We start from the raw sequence: 18,568 nt of genomic DNA on the forward strand, positions 1-18,568 counted from the left end.
GTCAATGTTCTCACCTCTGGGTCTGGCACACACTCCTCCGTTGCTGAAGCAACCGTGCTGAGCCGGGCAGAGTCGCTTTCGATGGCCTGGAGCACTTTCAGAAGCCTTTGCTGCTGCCTGAAAGGGGGTTTTGGTTCAGCACACCGGCAGTGGCAGATGGTTCGCACCAGGGAACAGACCCATCAGCACCAACTGTTCTAGCTCAGAAGAAGCTGCGGTTTGAGAAGAGAGTCCCTGCCCCACGTAGAGCTCAAAGGTGCGCACGGGCTGCCCCCCGCCCCTTATAATAACCGGTAACTAGTCACGAAGGAAGAGCCAAGGAGAGGAAGTTGTCTGGGGCGAGATGGCATCAGACCGGAAAGACGGCTAAGACGGCGAAGCTGACTGGTAATTCGGAAGGGTCTAGAGCAAGGGGGTGGCAGATCACAGTCTACAGAGCCTGCGAGCTGAGCTGAGAATGGCTTTTACCTTTTGAAGGGCTATTAAAACCAACCAACCAACCAACCAACCAACCAGGTGAAAGTCCTGAAGAATTTGCTTTCTGGACCTTTACTAAAAACCCCCACTACTCCTGGGCCACACACCTACTTTGCGCCTCCTGTTTCTGGGACCACAGGCATTCCCCACTCAGCAGAGTGGGGTTTGCAAACGCACCCCACATGTGCTGTTTAAGGCAGGGGACCCTCAAGACCCCAGAGCACAAGGATCTTGATGACGAAGAAAGCACTGGGGGACACGTGTGCCGCCCACAAACAGAGCTCTATCCGATGGAAGTACCCTCAGGGACTAGCCCTCTCCCGCGTGGAACCCGTAGGTTTGTACTCATGGCCGCCAGGGCACACAGCCCTGGTTTCCAGTCTGAGGACTGCAGACTCTTAGAGGGATGCCTGGGTGGGGCCCCTCCCACCACCCCTGGCCCACTGACAGCGAGTTCACCACTGTCCGCTGCATGGGCTACTCTGGGAGGGTGGATAAGATCTTACACAGGATGGACGGAACCGGACTAGCAAAGACACTCCGGCAGGAAAGACATAAGCTCTGTTCCGTGCATTAGGGCCGGAGGGGGAGGGAGGGTCCGGTACACGGGAGCAGCTTTACATGGGCCTGGGGTAACACAGGAGAAGCAAAGAGAAGGCGCAGACAACGAGATGCTCATCGCCGCATCGCTGTGGGGTTCTGGTTCTGTGTTGAAGCCACCTGGGTAAGTACCTGCTCCCCAAAAGGCCGATTCTGTCAATGGCTTCGCTGACGGCTCTGGCTCCCCCTGCTGCCCTGGACGGCTCCTGCGGGCTGGCCGGGCTGGTCGCGCTGGTGGCCGGGGCTGTAGGAAGCTGCGGGGGAGGGGCATGGCGATGCTCAGAAGCAGCAAGAGGGAAAAGGACTGAGAGGGACGCAGTCTACAGGAGCTGCTGCGGTCCCGGACCCCCACCACGACCTCTGCAAAAAGTCAAGAGATCCCTGTTTCTTATGATCCGGGGGGTCTCAGCAAACGATCTCCTCAATCAGCTACTGAAAAATTTCTCTCATCAAAATCTTATCTCCCCCTCTCGGTCACACCCCTGCTCTGTTTGCTACAAAGTAACCAGACTCCCCGGAAGGATTCTAGTGACATCCTTATGGCCCTTTCATTCTTAATCCTCCTTTGACATTTATCATCTCAACTAGAAACGTGCTCCGTTCTCTATCTGCAAATGATTTTAGTTATTGGAGGCTCTGCGGGTCCGGGGTCAGGTTATCCAGAAATCATGCCTACGGGGTGGGCAGTCCGCAGACCAGTCGGAAATGTCAGCGGACGAGGAGAAAGAAGGGCTGGGAAAGACAGAACGAACAGGAGGGACATCTAAAGGAAACCTCAGCGGTGCTCTGGGGAGCTCCCTCCTCCCCTCCCCACCTCGTGTCCCTTCCCTGCCCTGTCGGTCCCCCTACCCGCTGGGGCCCCCCATCCCCACCACTAATCAGGTTCTTCCCACTTCAACGCACTCCCCTGTCCCTTCTACCTGCTGTTCCGTGCTGCTGGCTCGTTCCCTAAGACACAGGGCTCAGCTCAAACAGGACCCTCCAAGGGGCTTCCTCGGACCGCCCTCCCAGAGGGGAGCCACCATCTATTATCTTCTCCGCTTGTGTCTCTCTGCAGTCATCTGTGTATTTATGGCTTTGTTTGCTTGTTTGCAAGCTCCCTGAGGCCAGGGGCTAATCTGATCTGACTTAGCCACCTCTGGATTCTGAGTACATGGCCTAGACTTGTGCACAATCTAACAAACACATTTCGGGGTGTGGTGTTCGTTCACGTCTGAACTTGCTGGGGCCCTCTTTGCTGAGATAGGCCTGACTGACCTAGGTAGGTACAGATACAATTTATTTATTCAGGGTCCTAAGATCTGTTTTTGTGCTGTCTTGTCAGGAAGCAGAAACGTAACAAGGAACTGGAGTCCCCGGGCCTGAGTGAGTTCTGGCCCTCCCTCTCGGAACCTCAGGCAAGCTACTCCAGCCCAGGTTTCCCCATCTGTGAAATGGGCAGAATGACACAGTGCTCAGGGAGCACCGGGAGGGCCTGCAGGGACCACAGAGGGAAGCTGTCTGGAGGTTCCTGGGTGCTGCTGGGGACAGTGGGCACAAGGTTTTGTTGACCTGCTCAAGTCCTCACCGACCTCAGGGCTCTCCTCCTTGCCCTTCAGCAGACTGGTCCACGGTTTTGCTGCTGGTCCCTCCATGTCCTAGAATGATATAGTCACATGATCTGAGGTCAGAAGATAGCCATCCACTGTCTACTCTGCATGGACAGACAGGGCACAGAGGTGCAAGGACCGTCCTGAGATCCCATAGACACAAATGTCAGGGGCAAAGGACTGAGCTCCAAGAAGACAGACAACAGGTATTGCTCGATGAACGCCCCAAAGGGCAGCCAGTGCTAGAGCCCGGGGAGCAGCTGGAAGTGTGGGGTGTGTAACCGAGGCGTGCCCAAAGCCTCCATCCTCCTGCCTCTTGTGCAAAGCTGAAGGTGCTGGACACAAACACAAACACCTGCCAGGCCAGGGAAGTTTCTGGAACAGGAGCAGTGGGTCAGGGGCAGGAAAACAGGGCAGATATGAGTTCAGGATGCCTATGCAACATCTCCTTTTGCAAGTGCTGCTCAGACACTACCGGGTCCCCGGGGAGCCTCCTGTGGTCCCTGCCCTCTGCCCCTGAACGCACCTGCAGTGGGCTGGTGGAGGGCTCAGTCTTTCTGCCGAGGAGGGCCCTCTGCAGAGCTTCGTTCTCCACCTGGATGGCCCTGAGCACCGCTGAGGCGTCTTCCTCTCGGTCCTCAGCCTCATGCACAGGTTTTCGGGTGGCCGAGAGGGGTCTCTCGCGGCGGCTTCCGGGTCCTGCAGGTGGAAATGGGGTATGCCTTTAGACTGCATTCACGGAGTGCAGCTCAAAATCCGTTAGACCTGAATCGAGGAACATTCTAAAACAACTGGCTTGTACTCTCCAAAAATGTCAAGGTCACACAAGACAAGGGGAAAAAAAAAAAAAGGCCCAGAGAGCAATTCCAAATTAAAGGAGACTGGGCAGACATGGCAGCAGGATGTGGTTTCAAACCTGGCATTGGATCCTGGGTGGGAAAACACTGGCAGAAAGGACATTACTACAGCAAGTAGAGGAACCCCAATACAGTGTGTGGCGTAGATAACGGTATCATAGTGATGCTTACTCTCCTGAATTTCCTTAGTGTGCTGTGCTCATGGGAAATGAATCGCCCCAGTCTTAGGAGACACACACTGCAGTGTTTAGAGGTAAAGGAGAATGTGTCTGCAACTGAATCTCCCGTACACATCCACACACACACATCCACACACAGATACACACAGAGCACAGACAGAAATCAGTGGGAACAGGGGGTGCCTGGCTGGCTCAGTCAGTTGAGCGTCCCACTCTTGATCTTGGGGTCGTGAGTTCAAGCCCCGTGTTGGGCCTGGAGCTTATGTAAAAGAAAACTGATCAATCACTCAATCCATCATCTGGGACAAAATGTTACCAGCCGGTGAGTACGGCTGGAGGGTCTATGGAGGGTCAGCTGCGCTATCCTTGCAACTTTAAGTTTGAAATCGCATCTAAATAAAAAGTTGTAAGCTCTAACGAAGTACTTATGGGGACTAATATATGCTCTCGTGGAGACAGATGGGTATCTGGGAATATTTTACTTTATCCTGTTTTGCTTTTCCATGGGCAACAAGAATTGCAAAGACTTTACATCCCAATTTAAGAAAAAAAGCCCTGCAATGCTGTGGGCGATTCCAGAAGTTCTAAGGAGAGGACAATTGGTTTTATAAAGTGACATGCAGACAGAGCCCAGTAAGACTGGCTGAATGAAATAAACCACGGTACGCCCACCCAGCAGAGGGCTATGCAGCAAAGGAAAGCAGACTAAACTATCTGCAGATAAAATTAAATGATGACTCGAATTTCCTTCCTAATCATCTGGGCAGTGGGTGGGGATGTAGATGAAGAGACATTGGCCATCAATTCATGACTGCGAAGGCCAGGTAATGGACACACGGAGGTCACTGTAACACCCTCTCAATTACTTATGTGTGGAATCTTTCCATATTGGGAAAAAAAAAAAAAAAACTCCATTTAAAAATAGAACTGCCTGAAATGTTTCTAAGAGAATGCTTAAAGAGGCTTTTCCCAATTGACTTTCATCCCCTCGGCAAATATTTCTTGAGGGCCACTGTGCCTGGCTCTGTCCTCGGCACTGGGGACCCAGCACTGACGAGATGAATCAAGAACCCGGCTTTGTAAAGTAGGACAAGTAGCTGGGGGAAACGATCAACAAAACAGAGCGTTAGATGTCGGAAAATGTTACGGAGGAATAGGCAAGAGCAGAACAGAGAGGGGCTGCGGTGGGTGAGACTGTGGTCCAGGCACTGGCGTGGACACACCCGTGGGCGGCGTGCTCCGGTGTGCTCCCGGAGCAGCCAGGTGCCGTGTGTGGGCTGACACGTTGAGACCGGGAGACAGGTTCAGGAGGCCCGGGTGGGGGAACACTCCAAGCCGTGGAGGTCACAAGGTTGCTACTCTGAGTGAAAGGGAGAGCCGTGGTAGGCTCTAAAGGAGGGGAGGACTTGACTTGACTTAGGTGCTGAGCTGGGGACAGAAGGGACTAGGTTTCTAGAAGTTTCCAGCTGCAGCCAGCGGGAGACGTGGCAGTGGCAGGGAAGGGACACAGACTGCGGTCAGATCCTGCAAATGTAGTGAAGGCAGGGCCCCTGGGGTGGCCGGACAACGTGGGTGTGGCTGGGAGACAGGAAGGGCTGAGCGACAAGGGCTCGGTGGAACAGGTTTGGGAGCGGAGAGCAGGGGCTCAGGTTTGGACACATTGGGCCCGAGATGTATGATTCGGGCATCCAAGTGGAGCCAACAAGTTGCACGTCCACACTCGAGTCTGAGTCTGGGAGCAGGTCTGTGCCAGAGATTTGAATTCGGCAGAAGCGACTGGATTGTATCAACCCGCAGTCATGTCAAAGATGGACACGGACGCCGGCCTCTAACACACTGGGAATTCACGGGTGACCTCTTAGGATTCATGACACAGCATCCTTTGAATACTGAGTCCTTGAGCCCAACCATCCACGCTGAGTACTGAGCATTCCACGCGGCACTCGACCATCTACTACACCGTGTCAGCATGCTGCGTCTGAAGGAATGTTCTAGCAGCCACATCCGGAACGGCCTTGGGAACAGAGGAGTGGAAGCAGGCAGCTGCACCAGGCCGGCTTCCCGTACGGCCGGGCACTGGGCTGAGGGGAGACCCTGGGTTTTTATGGGAAAGCTCAACTAAAATGAGGGCCTATCACTTTCTACCCGGCGCCCAGGGAGTGGCTGTGGATTTGAATGCCCTGTGCCAGGGCCGCAGCCCAGCTCCAGCCAGCAGCTGCCGTTTGAGCTACACTCTCAGCATGGTCTCCCCGCGCCCCCCAAGAAAAGCTAGAATTGGAAATCTATGTGAAATCCCCTGAATTTTATGTATTTACAGACCTATTCTGGTTTTTAAGAAATCTTATGAAGGCCAATAGAGCCAGAAGGGCTAGCCTACCCCAAGGCCACAACAAGTCCAAGCCACTCTCCCAGGACGGTCAGGGGCACCCAAAGGTACCTCAAATGCCCGCGGCCGGCCGGCCAGGGCAATGAACAGTGAGTGGGTCATGGTCTGACTTCGACGTGCTGTCTCTCGTTAGTGCCTCAATGCTGCTCCCAGGGACAGAAACGTAAGGAGCTGCTGGGAAAATGACCCGGGATTCTGCTCGTCCTGGTCAAGGCCACTTTACAGCCTTCCTTATGAGGGACTTGGTCTGCTCTGCAACGGGGCCGGGTGGGGGGGAATGGGACGGTAAAACAAATACCCCAACAGGGCAGAAAGGAGGACTGGCAGCAGCTCAGCATATCAAGCTGACAGGGGTGGGGCGTAGGGGGTCCTTACTGGCGTGGAAATGCGGGTGGGTAAAAGGGATGCAGACGGCCACACGGGGCTCAGGTCCTGGGAGTAGCTAGGGGGACAGGGACAGGGAGGAGGAGTCAAAGGAAGCTGAAGGACCTGGTCTTGAGCTACTCTGAAGCTGGAACAGAAAAATTCACACCCTCGCCCCCAGGGTAGCTGAGGTGGAAATGGGTTCCTGGCAAGGCAAAGGTCATTAATGACACAGGCTCTTGACCTACTCTAAGCTGGGGAATGACGTGCCCCACCCCGACCCCGCCTCCCAGAGCTCACAGTCAAGGGACAGAGACAGACACGGATCAGGCAGGTGCACACTGGATCTACCGGCAGGTGGAGACAAGCGCTACAAGGAACAAAGTGGGGCAAAGGCCAGAGGTGACAGAGGTGGCAGGGAAAAAGACACTATTTGAGCCCCTTGGTTAGGGTAGGTGACACCTGAGCGGAGACCTGAAGGCAGGGCCCCGCGAATACCCACACAAGGAGGCCATTCCGCCTTGGCACCTGCCAAGGGAACAGCAGGTGCCGAGGCCCTGCGGTGGGCGGGGCTTGCCAGATGAGGTACGGCAAGGCAGCCTGGAGTGGGCAGGAGGTTGAAGAGATCTCGGCCTTGGTTCTCATGTGGGCCCGAGGCCATGTCAGCCCAACAGGCCTCATGCTACGACCCTGGCACCTAGCATGATGATTTCTGTCAAAGGCATGTACGGAAAATGATTTCGGCCCCAAACTTTGTCAGTCTCGGTTTTTGTGAATATCACTACTGCGTCCTGTTCCCTCCACCATCTGCAGGAAAGCAGAGCTGAAGAATTCAAGGCTCGTTCTGATCCTATAGATGATTCTATAAATTAGCGACTGAGGTCGTGTGTCAAGCTAAACACATGTGCTCATGCTGTGACATGAGGCGGGGCAAACCCCCGTGTTGACGGAAGTCTTGGGCAGTGCCAGGACAAGCAGAACCTGCAATTCATGAGCTCCTCCTCTGTGGCCCACATGGGAGCACGTATAAAGTCGTTCTAAAGGGAGCTGGGTGGCGACCCCTGACTTTTTACCGTCTTTCCGTGGGCAAGTGGCCCGCCCTCTGTTGCCTCAGTAGCCCGGGACCAGGGTAGAAGAAGGTGCCAGACACCACCACCTGTCCTTGGTCGCTGCAACCCTAGACTCACCTCTTCTTCAAAAAGGATACTGAGAAAGGCTTTTTCTTCCAGTGGGGTCCAGTTCTGGCTGCAAAAACACTTCTGCCCCAAGCATCTTTCTCTTGGGAGGGAACACTCCCCCCGACAGCATGATCACCGCGAGCTGCCTGTGCCCTTTGAGTCATACTATGCTAAGATGATGCTTTTAGAAAGTAAATCACCCTTTCTCTGAAGGTCAACCCGGAAGCTCCCCTACCAAAGCCTTCCCCACCCATGGCTTTCCAGAAACATGGACACAGGGCGCTTGCATCCTCCTGAACCTCCTCTCTGCTGATCAGTTCGTGTTCACTGAGCATTTCCTCACGACACACGAGGCACCACCTTTTAACTCGTGTGGACGCTCTCACGCTCACTTGGCCGAGCCCGTTTTGCACCAGCCTGAACACCACATGAGGGCGGACTTATTTTCGTCGTACACCTAGAGAATGGCAGATTTATTCACACAATAAATTTGTGCCACCAGCAAGAACCAAATTGCACATTTTAATTTATCCCACACTGCTCTTTTCTGGTCGAAAACCATCCCTCTCCCGTTAACTCCACTTGCTCTTTGCCTTGCCAAAACTTGTCTTCTCTCTCTCTCTCTCTCTCTCTCTCTCTCCCCAGGAAACAAAGAGCCTATCAAACACAGGAGATTTGCCGTGAATATAACACATGTCACGGGAGGAGAGGGGTATGCAGGGCTGCCGGGCGGCTCACAGGCTGGGTGACTTGTTCCCACCTGCTAGCCGGGACTCGAAAAAGCTCACATTCAGGGTCTCAGCAAAATTACCCCTCACCACATGTGCGGGGCCTCGGAGGTCACCTGGGAGTCCTCTGAAAGGGCGGATATTACATCTGAGAACAAGGTTCACGGAGAAGATCGTAAGCCAGCAGCCCGAAGGCCAAATCCAGCAGCAGATGTGTATTGTGCCACTTTCACTTTTTTTTCAAATTGGAAATAGATGCCAAGCTTTTTTTTTTTTTTTAAAGAGGAAATCCACCTGAAAATTGGAATTCCTGGTGTCTCCTGAAAAAAATCATACGAGCTGGTAACCTCTGATTAGCATTCCCATGTGGCGATCACAGGGCTGGAGCTGGGTAGCAGTGCCCCCGTTAGGCCGTGAGCCCTCTGGGTTCCACGGTGCACCCCCACTGGCCGTGGTTGGGTGCCCATTGGCCTGGAAACTGGGCACTGATTTGTGCAGTGAAAGATCCAGGGAAACAGCTGACTTAGCCCTCTTTTGTCCAGAGATGTCCACACTCGTCTCTAAAATCCAACTGGCAGGGGGACAGGGGGCTGGCTGCGCCGGGACAGAGGTCCACGCCTGAGTACTCCACACCGCCATGCATTTCACCGAAGTGCGGCCTTATCAGGCCACACGCTTCCTGTGGTGTAAGAGACGGTGACCAGTGTCCACTCATTCCTCCGTTCCCTGCTCGAGGTGGGTGGTGCAAGGGGTAGAGTCTGTTTCTCCAGCTGGGCTTGGCCTGGTGGCTTTCTTGGGCTAACAGGTCACTGGACGATTGTGACTAAGCAGAGTCTTAAAAAAGCACTTATGCTTTGGGTGTGCCCTCACTGAGACCACCACATGCTGGCTAGTGAGACCACGTGGAACAGAGACAGGTCATCCCAGCTGAGGTCCACAGGCCAAGTGGCCTGCCGTCATCTGAGTGACCGGCCGTCTGACACCGTCCAGTCCACCTGCAGCGTCCTCAGTGGAAGCCAAAGGGCTGCTGTTTCAAGCCACTGATTTTGGGACAGCTCATTAGGCGGCTGTAAACAGCTGATAAACACGGCTCATCAGGGCCTGTGTTCTTTCATCTCCAGAGCTTCTCTGGGCCTCTCCATGGCAGATGGCTATGACTCTACAGTTCTGTCTGTCTGTATGTATGCAGATGTCTTTCTAACTCTTATACTCATCCTCTTGCCACTAGCTCTTCTTTGCGCCGGGAATGCATATGATTTTCAAGGAAGGCAATCAAGGCTCCCCGTGCCACCCTCACTGAATGGTTCCACTCTTTTCTCTTGGATAGGACGGTCCTTTGGTCCGTATCCTACCCCTGGAGAATGGGTAGCAAACATCTGTGTGCTTCAGAAGTCAGAAGTCAGTTGCTTCTGACTTCCCCGTAGCAGCACTCCGCTGCATAGCACCCAGGCTTTCCTTCAGGGAACCGGCCCTTCCCTACTCTTCTCGGGCTACAGAGTTTGGACAGATCTGACCACATTCCTGGCCCAGCCTGGGGCAAAGACAGAACTGCCTCTCCCAGACCATGCAGACTAGAGATCCGTTCAGGGGACAGCTGGCTCTTGGGCTCTGCTGGAATTATTAGGAAAGGAGCCGTCCCTTTCTCTAGGGTTGCTGAGCTGGTAAGAGAGAGCCTAGAGCCCCTGGGGGCCACCTGTGGGCTGTGCCTGAGACCAGACACATGGTTCTCAAAGTGTGATCCCTGGACTGGCAATATCGGCACCACTGGAACTTGCCAGGTGATTAAAAGATTTAGGCTCCATTCTAGATGCACTGAATTAGAAACAGGCTGGGGCCCAAAAGTTTGTGTTTTCATTTGCTCTGCAAATAATTCTGATGCACGTTCCAAGTTTGAGACCTGCTGGACTAGAGAAGACTAGAGCTAAGTGATGACGAAAGAGCTTCCCGGTGGTATCATCTGGGCACCTGGATCCCTCCATGCCTGAGGCTAAATCTATAGTCCTGGATTTCCCAGGTCTGGGAGCAATACATTTTCCTTCGTTGCTCCAGCCAGTTTGGGTTTCTGTCACTTGTGATTAATAAGGAACACTGACTAACTATGTTATAAGACTCAGGGCTTCGGCAGAATGGTCTTTCTGCCGCTGGTACCTGATAGAAATGCTAAGTGCGGGCTGTCAGGGTCCTCTAATTCAATCACGCTGAGGGGTGTTACTTTATTTCTGTGGTTGGCAGCTTGTCTGAGAAAAGTGGTTCAGATACATCACTTCCCTAGAGCACTCTGACAACTCGGACAGTAAACTTCCCACATTAAAGACCGATGTTCTTTCACCCTCAAGATGACAACAGGTCTCTGGAAGTCTTGCGGAAAACTCATGGGTAGAGACTAGAGTGGCACAGGACAGAAGAACTGGTTCACTAGAACCACGACAGTCACAGTGACAGAGAGGAATTACGTTCTCACGCATCATAAGTACATTTAATTGACACAAATTCAAGTTCATGACCTTGGCCAAAGGCAAAGGGGCAAGGGGAGAAATAGCTCTTTAAAGAGTGCAGGCGGTAGGTGGTACTTCTGGTAATGTTAATGCAGACCAACTCCTCCTTGGAGCACAGCTAGAAAACCTGGACCAAATATTACACAAATCTGTCTGAAACAAAGAAATGTGTTTGAAGATGTGGAGCGTGAACAGGGCTGTGAAGGATTACAGGGTCAAAAGCACACAGGAGAAGGAAACCCAGAGAGGGAAGTGTTTTCCCTCAAGGAGCTACTGACCCTGATCTGAGCTGCCGCAAAGCTGGGAGGCTGGGCAGAGCTGCTGACAGACTTGGGGCCACAGCCGGAGAGTCAGCATGACTTGCAAAGAGCCAGGAGTGCAAAGCTCAGAAAGGTGAACAAGATGGGCGACCTGAATTACTACTACGTAAAATTAAAAATAATAGCAATCATAATCATGATGATACCATCATCTAGTGAGGCTTAAGACCTAGAAAGAATTAAAAAGCATGACAATAACAGCACTGAGGTCAGGAGGGGAGTGAATGGGAGTTGCGGAGTTGTAAGGTCCTTCCACCGAAGGGGAAGCCGTGTAAACTTGCTAGTGATCTAAAGTGGACTCAAATAAGTCAAGACTGCGTGTTGCAATCTCGGATAATGACTGAGAGAATAATAAAAGGATGTAGAGCTAACAAGCTAATAGAGAGGGAAAAGAGGAACAACAGAAAGTAATCAGTTCAAAAGACGGAAAGAAAGGAAAGAAAGAGGACCATAAAACAGGCAGAACCAATAAAAAGCAGACAATACGATAGTAGATTTAAACTCAAGTATATCAGCAATTACATTAAATGTAAATGGACTAAATGTGCCCATTAAAACATGTAGATTGTTTAGAGGATAAAAATAAAACCCAATTACATGCTGCTTACAAGAGACAAACCTCAACGTAAGGAAGGAGAAAGTTGGAAAGCAAAAGGACAAAAAGAAGACACACCATGGAAACAGTGACCACAAAAGAAAGCTGGTGGGCTTTAGGGCAACAAGCATCACTGGATTGAACAGGAGACACCGTGGTGATAAAAGGTTCCATTCACCAGGAAGACGTAAAGAGGCTCACTGGTGCATGTCCCCCAGAAGACAGCCCCCCACAAATATAAAGCATGTGAGCAGTCCAGATTTTGCCTAGAAAGGGTGAGCTGATTTGATTCCACTGTCTTCTGGGGAAGTCTCAGGTTCCTTGTGCTTCTGGGGGCGTGAACATCCAGTGCCCTTAGCATAATGCCAATGTCTAAAAACACACATTTTCACTGTAGCGCAGACCCTAAACGAAGCCACCTGCTTCATCTGAGACTCAGCCAAGAAGCTGGGATTGGACCCGCCCTGGAGGAGAGACGATGCTCTGGGGCTTACTGGAGATGATAGGGGCGGTCTGTACAGAGCCATATACACTCATGGAAACTTCCTCTCATCATCAGTTTGAGGGATTTCCACGAGTTTCTTGGGCCACCGCCTGCACTTTTTCTGACCTTTAGAACCAAATCCCCGTGTGAAGAGCGGCTCCACTGTAGTGCGAGGGTGGTGACCATGCTGTGCTTTTTGACTTTCTTCAAATTTAGCTTATGGAGGGACCAAGGATATTTGAGAGGCTGAGCTCTAAATCTGTTCAAAATGAAGATTCCATGACCTCAGACAGTGTCCTTTTGCAGGGAGACGATGGGACAAATGGCTCCAAGAACCCAGTACCAGGGACAGCTGGTCATCTGGTTTTCATCAGAGGACCCAGTGACATATGTTTATATGTTTACATGAACACATAGGCTCCTTTGCCACGGTGCCCAGGAAGCTCAGAGTCACTCCTGAACTCCCTCACAAGCAGAGGGAGTTGTTCACCCCCTGGCTTCCTACTTTTTCTCCCCTCGTCTTCTCTTCACTCCCGTCTCCTCGTGTATTTGTCAGTCTTGCACCACACACTGCATGTAATTTGTTAGAACATTCCAGAACTTTCTGGAAAATGGCCAATTATAAATTAACGAAGCTCTTCTTTGCAAAATGCTGTCCATGAAGGTATGGGTTATGGGTTGAATTGTGTCCCCATAAAAGATGCTGAAGCCCTAACCTGCCAGGCCCTATCAGTGTGAGCTTATTTAGTATTTGCAGATGCTGGGGCTAAGATGATGTCACTAGGGTGGGCATAACCTAAAGCAGGCATTTAATAGACAGAGCCACCCAGGTGTCCCTCAAAACTCTTTTAGTTGCTACATGGTTTTTAAAATATTAACAGTTGGGGCGCCTGGGGGGCTCTGTCGTTTAAGCGGCTGCCTTTAGCTCAGGTTGTGACCCCAGGGTCCTGCATGGAGGACCGAGTCCCGCATTGGGCTTCCTTGCTCAGTGGGGAGCCTGCTTCTCCGTCCCCTGCTTGTGTATGCCCTTGTGCTCGCTCGCTCGCTCTTTAATAAAGGTTTAAATAAAATCTTAAAAAAAAAATACTAGCAGTTATATATTTACATCAAAGAACATTAGAAAAAATACCACAAGTGACTCAGCTCTGACTTTTAGGCATGTTTTCAGTTAGGACCAGGCTGATGTGGATATGTAGTAAGCAAAGAGAATTTTAGTTGACACAGGAGGGACCACTCACGCAGTGGAGTAGTTAAGAAAACAGAGTCTATGGTCAGGTTTTCTCTCTTTCTTTGTAATTAATTAATTAATTAATTAGAGGAAGAGAAAGCGCACAAGCAGGCAGAGAGGCAGGCAGAGTGAGAGGTAGAAGCAGGCTCCCTGCTGAGCAGGGAGCCTGACGCAGGGTTTGATCCCAGAACCCCAGGATCACGACCTGAGCCAAAGGCAGATGCGTAATCAACTGAGCCACCCAGGCACCCCTGCAGTCAGGTTTTCAAACACTGATTTCATCGCTCACTGGCTGTCTGACTTAGGGCAAATTCCTCAACTTCTCTGTGCCTTGGTTTCCTCTGTATAACAGTTGTTGCTAACAGCAGTGTCTAGTTCACGGAGCAGTTTAGATGGTTAAATGCAAGATTATATGTCTGGTATAAAGCATGGCTTTTTTGGGTCAGTGCTTTGTAAGTGCTGGCTCTTCATTTTATTACCTAGTCATGGAAACTCTCGTGACCATGGCAGGCACATTAAGGAGGGAAGTCCGGTGATCCCAGCAGGATGGGTGGGAAGGTTGCTGGATCAGCAGGGTCCTGCTCGCACTCTACCAGGGGCTCAGGAAGGCTTCCTGCATGGTGGCACACTACTCTGGAGTGTAGAGCAACTCATTCTGGAGGAACTTTCTGGAAACCCTTTCTAATTTTTTCACAAAGAGTCGACACCAGCAGTATAGACTGGAGTCTTGGCCACTGAAGCAGTGGTCAGTGGAGCTAGTTTGGATGTCAAAGAGCCACCACCACCTGGGATTGCCACCCACACTGTCCACTGGCCGCTGGGGCTCTGAGGGCTGACCCGGCCTTCACCTTGTCCCCTTGTCCCTTCTCTCTTTCTCCTTCTGGCTTCTTCTGACCAAAGCAGATAGATCCAAAATTCACCAGGTTTTTCTGACACCATGTATCTTACTCCTCACCTGTATAGACGATATCTCAGATTATCTAACTGCACACAGGACATCTCGAACCCTATCAGCTGCTTTGACCTTGACATGCCCTTGTCAACATACCACTTCCAGAGCAATTCCCTTCCTAAGTCTACCTTCCTCAGGCTCCACGCTGGTGACTTTCCAGGCTCTGGCTCTTGCCATCAAGTCCCAGGGACAAGTTTGGTCCAAGCTCTACTACTGGATTTTGGCTTTTCGTGTTAGTGGGATGTGGACAACTCCACCACCCGCAGGCTCGGTCTGGCTGCATGCCCAGGTCACTCCCCGCTGAGGCAGGACAGAGATCAGACCCCACTCTTCCTGCAGCGGGCTTAGCACCGAACATGACCTGTCCAGACACAGAACCCAGCTCCAGGCACCCGGCTTGCTTGAGTCTCCTTTGCTAGTGGCACAGACCCAGAACCTACACCAGACAAGCGACAAGTCCGGGATCCCCTGTCACTGCTGAGTCTCGGCTCTCCCTGCCCTATCACGGCGGGTTCCCCACTGCCCAGCTTCTTAACCTGGCTGTTCAGGGTAAATCACAACTAGTCTCATCACCAAGCTAGACTGCTATCAGGAATCCAGCCACTGGTAAGACTCAGAGACCGAGTCACCACCTTCTGCATCCTGCAGTGGGCTCTTCCCTGGTCATCCCACAGCCACCACAACTCCCAACAGGCCACACTCCACGTGGCAGCCGGAGGGACCTTGTTCAAATGTAAAGCAGCTCATAAAAGCCTCTGCTCACCTGTGACTCCATCTTAGCTGCCCTCCCCTCAGTGGCTATGCTCTGGCCTCTAGCCTTCTTTCTGATTCTTGAGCTAACTGAGCAACTCTTTCCTACCCCAGGGCCTTTGCACAGGCCTTCTCCTCTGCAAAAGGCTAGTCCTTGACCTCACCATGTCTCAGCTCACGTCTCCCCTCCTCAGAGAGGCCTCCTCTAAGCATGCTGCCCAGCCATCACCCAGTTGCTGTCTTGGTGGTGGTTGTCACCACCCCATCTTCCCGTTTGTTTTCTATCCCTGCCCACTGAAATATAAACACCAAGACAGCAGGAACAGTGTGTTGCTCCCTGGGTCACCAGGGCCTGGACCAGGGCTGGCACAGGGTAGATGCTCCATACACAGGTTGCTGGTGAGGTCAAAGAAGACAGCAAATGACCTGCTGCCTTGCCTGGAAACGCATCCAGGACTTGACTGGGCTAGAGGGGAGGATGCCAGGACTACAGCCCCAGGCCTGGGCCCCAGCGCCCAGCTTCCCTGGCTGGCCTTGCCTGTGGGCCAGGCCACATCCCCAGGATGCTCATGGCTGGCCCCAGTGGCTCCCCCAATTTCCCATCCTGCCTATTAATCTCGGCAGGTCACTTCCAGGTCTTCAACCTCAGTTTCCTCATCTGTGAAATGGGAGAAGGGGGCAACAGCATCCACAGGGATCTCCTGGAGTTTGCTGCCTGGCACCCACTCCATCTGCTTCTCTGACAGCACCTGTATCTCCCTCCCGGAAGTGCCCCTGACTTAAGCTGGGGATGACAGTGGCTCTGAGGCTTGGCTGGCATTTGTGTGAACGGTGCCAGCTGACTCCACCGAGCAGCTGCTCTGAGCCAGGTGAGCCTCTCTCCAGCCCTTTTAGCTTTATAGTAACCCCCAGATGAGGGTATCATTCTTATCCCTGCTGGGCAGATGGATGACGGAGGCCCAGAGAGGTTAACCAAACTGCCTGAGGTCACAGAGCTACTAGGTGCGTGGGCAGGACTTAAAGCAGGTGTGCAGGTTTGCTTTCTGCCAGGGCTGCTGGGCTGCTGGGCTACTGGGCTGCAAGCCCAGGGCCGCGGCGGGCCCTCCCATCACCCCTAAGAAAAATAAAATTACTTGCTACCCAGAATGCCTTGTCTCATATTCATGTGTCTTTTCCTTCAGCTGGAGTTTGGGTTGTGATGGGAACTGATCAGTAATGCTGGGCTGGTGTCCTGCCCACCGTCTGTCAGCTAGACCTCAGCCTGCAACTCTGGCTCTGGGCTCCGCTGGCCCTGGGAGGGCTGTGGAAGAGCCTGGCTCCCTTGGCCTAGGGTGGGGAGCAGTGGTCCCACACGGGGGCTTATGTTCAGCTCTGCCCCCCGAACTCCCCAGCCAGGAGGGCACTCCACTTGCCCAGTGAACTTGCTTGGTGATAAAACAAGTTTGGGCTCCTTCCCTTTGCTGCCCCTCTAACCAGGGACCATCTCCCAAATAAAGGACCTGTTCTCAGATCCTTACCTCCGAGCTGGCGGCTGGGGGAGTCCAGGGCTGGTGTTCACGGAGCTCGAGCTGAGCCTGGTCAACGCCGGCTGTTCTGCTACTGCCCCTTCTCCTTCCGCCTGCCCCAAGCCCAGGCCTCAGTCCCTCCAGCTCCCGGAGACGTGGGTGGAATGCCAGCCCCAGAGGTCAGGGCCCCTGGCTCAGCTGGACTGCTTGTCTAACAGAGGCCGGCTGGCTGGGGCTGGATTTCTGCCTAGGACACCCAAGGCTTCCAAATGCTTGGAATACCAGGATGCCTTGAACTCTGTGAGGTGCTTTGTTTGGGGTGGCAAAACCCAGGAGCAAGCGGCTTCCCTGGGCGCACTCCGCCCCTGGATGAGACCCAGGGCCTCAGGCTGCAGTGATTCACTGAGGGCTTCCAGTGCTGATTGGGACACAGCATGGAGTCTCTCCACCAGGGTTTGGGGCCTAGGTCAACCACTTTCCAGCATGTAAATCCCCTGTTCTGGGCCTCAGCTCCTCATCTTTGAAATGGGGACAATCCCTGGACCTACCTCGAAGGCTATGTGTAAGGATGATCATTTACTTACAAGTGATAGGACTAAAAGCTGACAGCAGGGGCTGGCTCGCACAAGTACTTGATCAATGTAACCTCTCGTTTCATCAGAAGAGTGGCGAACCGACTGCACTGTCAACTCTTGTACTTTTAGAATTCAGTACCATTTGCACGCATCATTATCCATATAAACAGATTAAGAGTAAAAACAAAATGAGAAAGTAAAACCAAAACTAAAATAAGTTTTCAGTTAAAACCACCTCTTGGTCGCAGAACGAGAAAGGCGCTGTGATGGGTGAGGTCATGTGTCCCTTTGATGGACCACAGGGAACCCAGATGCTTGGTCAAACACGATTCTGGGTGTTTCCAAAAGGTGTATTCGGATGAGATTAACATTTGCATTGGAGAATAAAGCAGATTACCCTCCATAATGTGGGGGGTCTCATCTAATCAGGTGAAGGTTAGAACGGAACAAAAAGACTGACCCGCTCTCAAATAAGAGAATTCTCCAGAAGACTACCTCTGGACTTCCTCTGCAACACTGGCCCTGCTAGTGCATATGGCCTTTGTACTGGAACACTGGATCTTTCTGGGTCTCCAACTGGCTGATTCAACCCGCAGATTGGAATCACACACACACATGCGTGCGCGCGCACACTCTATTGGTTCTGTTTCTCTGGAAACCTTGACTAACAATACATTTGTGAAAGGTGAGCTCATGCCTTGATGAAGAGTGTCACACAGTAAGGACTCCCCCCACCCCCCCCGCAGCAGGCATCGCACTGAGGGGGACCCAGCCCCAGCCCCAGCCCTGCTCTGGGGCTGCCAGAACTCTTACTTGAGCATGCCTTCTCCTGGTCTGGTAACACAGCAGAGGGCTGAGGGTTCAAGTTCAGTTCGGGTCTGCTGGGAATGAAAACCTCAGCATTGTCCTTCCGCTTCGCCGACAAATTCCTTTCCTTTTTATTACCTATAGGGAGACAAGGGTTTAGATGTCAGACACAGAATGCCAGCAAAGTCGGGGCATGCCGCTCAGGCATCTGCTGGTTCGTTCATGTGTTCATTTAACAAACACTGGGTGAACCCCTGCTTGCGCCAGGTACTGTGCTAATTTGGGACCAGAGATGTGAATAATGCAGCACATTTGGGCAAACGAGTGAAAACAGTCTATGATACAGGTTTTTGGAGGTTAACATTTCCGAGTAGGGACAAGTCTGGCAACTGTCGAGGTTGATTTAATTGGCAGCGTGATACATAAAATAATGGTGCGACCAAGGACATCGCAGGGTGGAAAGAGCAGGTAAAATGCATCTGCTGCCCCCGAGATGCTCA

The 18,568-nt window shown here is 52.3% G+C and overlaps 1 protein-coding gene across 3 annotated transcripts in view; it reads right to left on the reverse strand.

The window, feature by feature from the left end:
- KIAA0556 (KIAA0556 ortholog) overlaps positions 1-18,568 on the reverse strand; it is a 172,712-nt gene that overhangs the window by 63,339 nt on the left and 90,805 nt on the right. For all 3 annotated transcript variants that reach the window (XM_032328072.1, XM_032328073.1, XM_032328074.1), the window contains exons 9-13: positions 18,075-18,206; positions 3,193-3,365; positions 2,649-2,714; positions 1,210-1,331; positions 15-117 (exon numbers count right to left, since the gene is read on the reverse strand). In XM_032328072.1, coding sequence (XP_032183963.1) covers positions 15-117; positions 1,210-1,331; positions 2,649-2,714; positions 3,193-3,365; positions 18,075-18,206 — 596 coding nt within the window. The remainder of the gene's footprint in view (positions 1-14; positions 118-1,209; positions 1,332-2,648; positions 2,715-3,192; positions 3,366-18,074; positions 18,207-18,568) is intronic.

This window comes from Mustela erminea, chromosome 20 (genome assembly GCF_009829155.1).
Source record: "Mustela erminea isolate mMusErm1 chromosome 20, mMusErm1.Pri, whole genome shotgun sequence".
Lineage (NCBI taxonomy): Eukaryota > Metazoa > Chordata > Mammalia > Carnivora > Mustelidae > Mustela > Mustela erminea.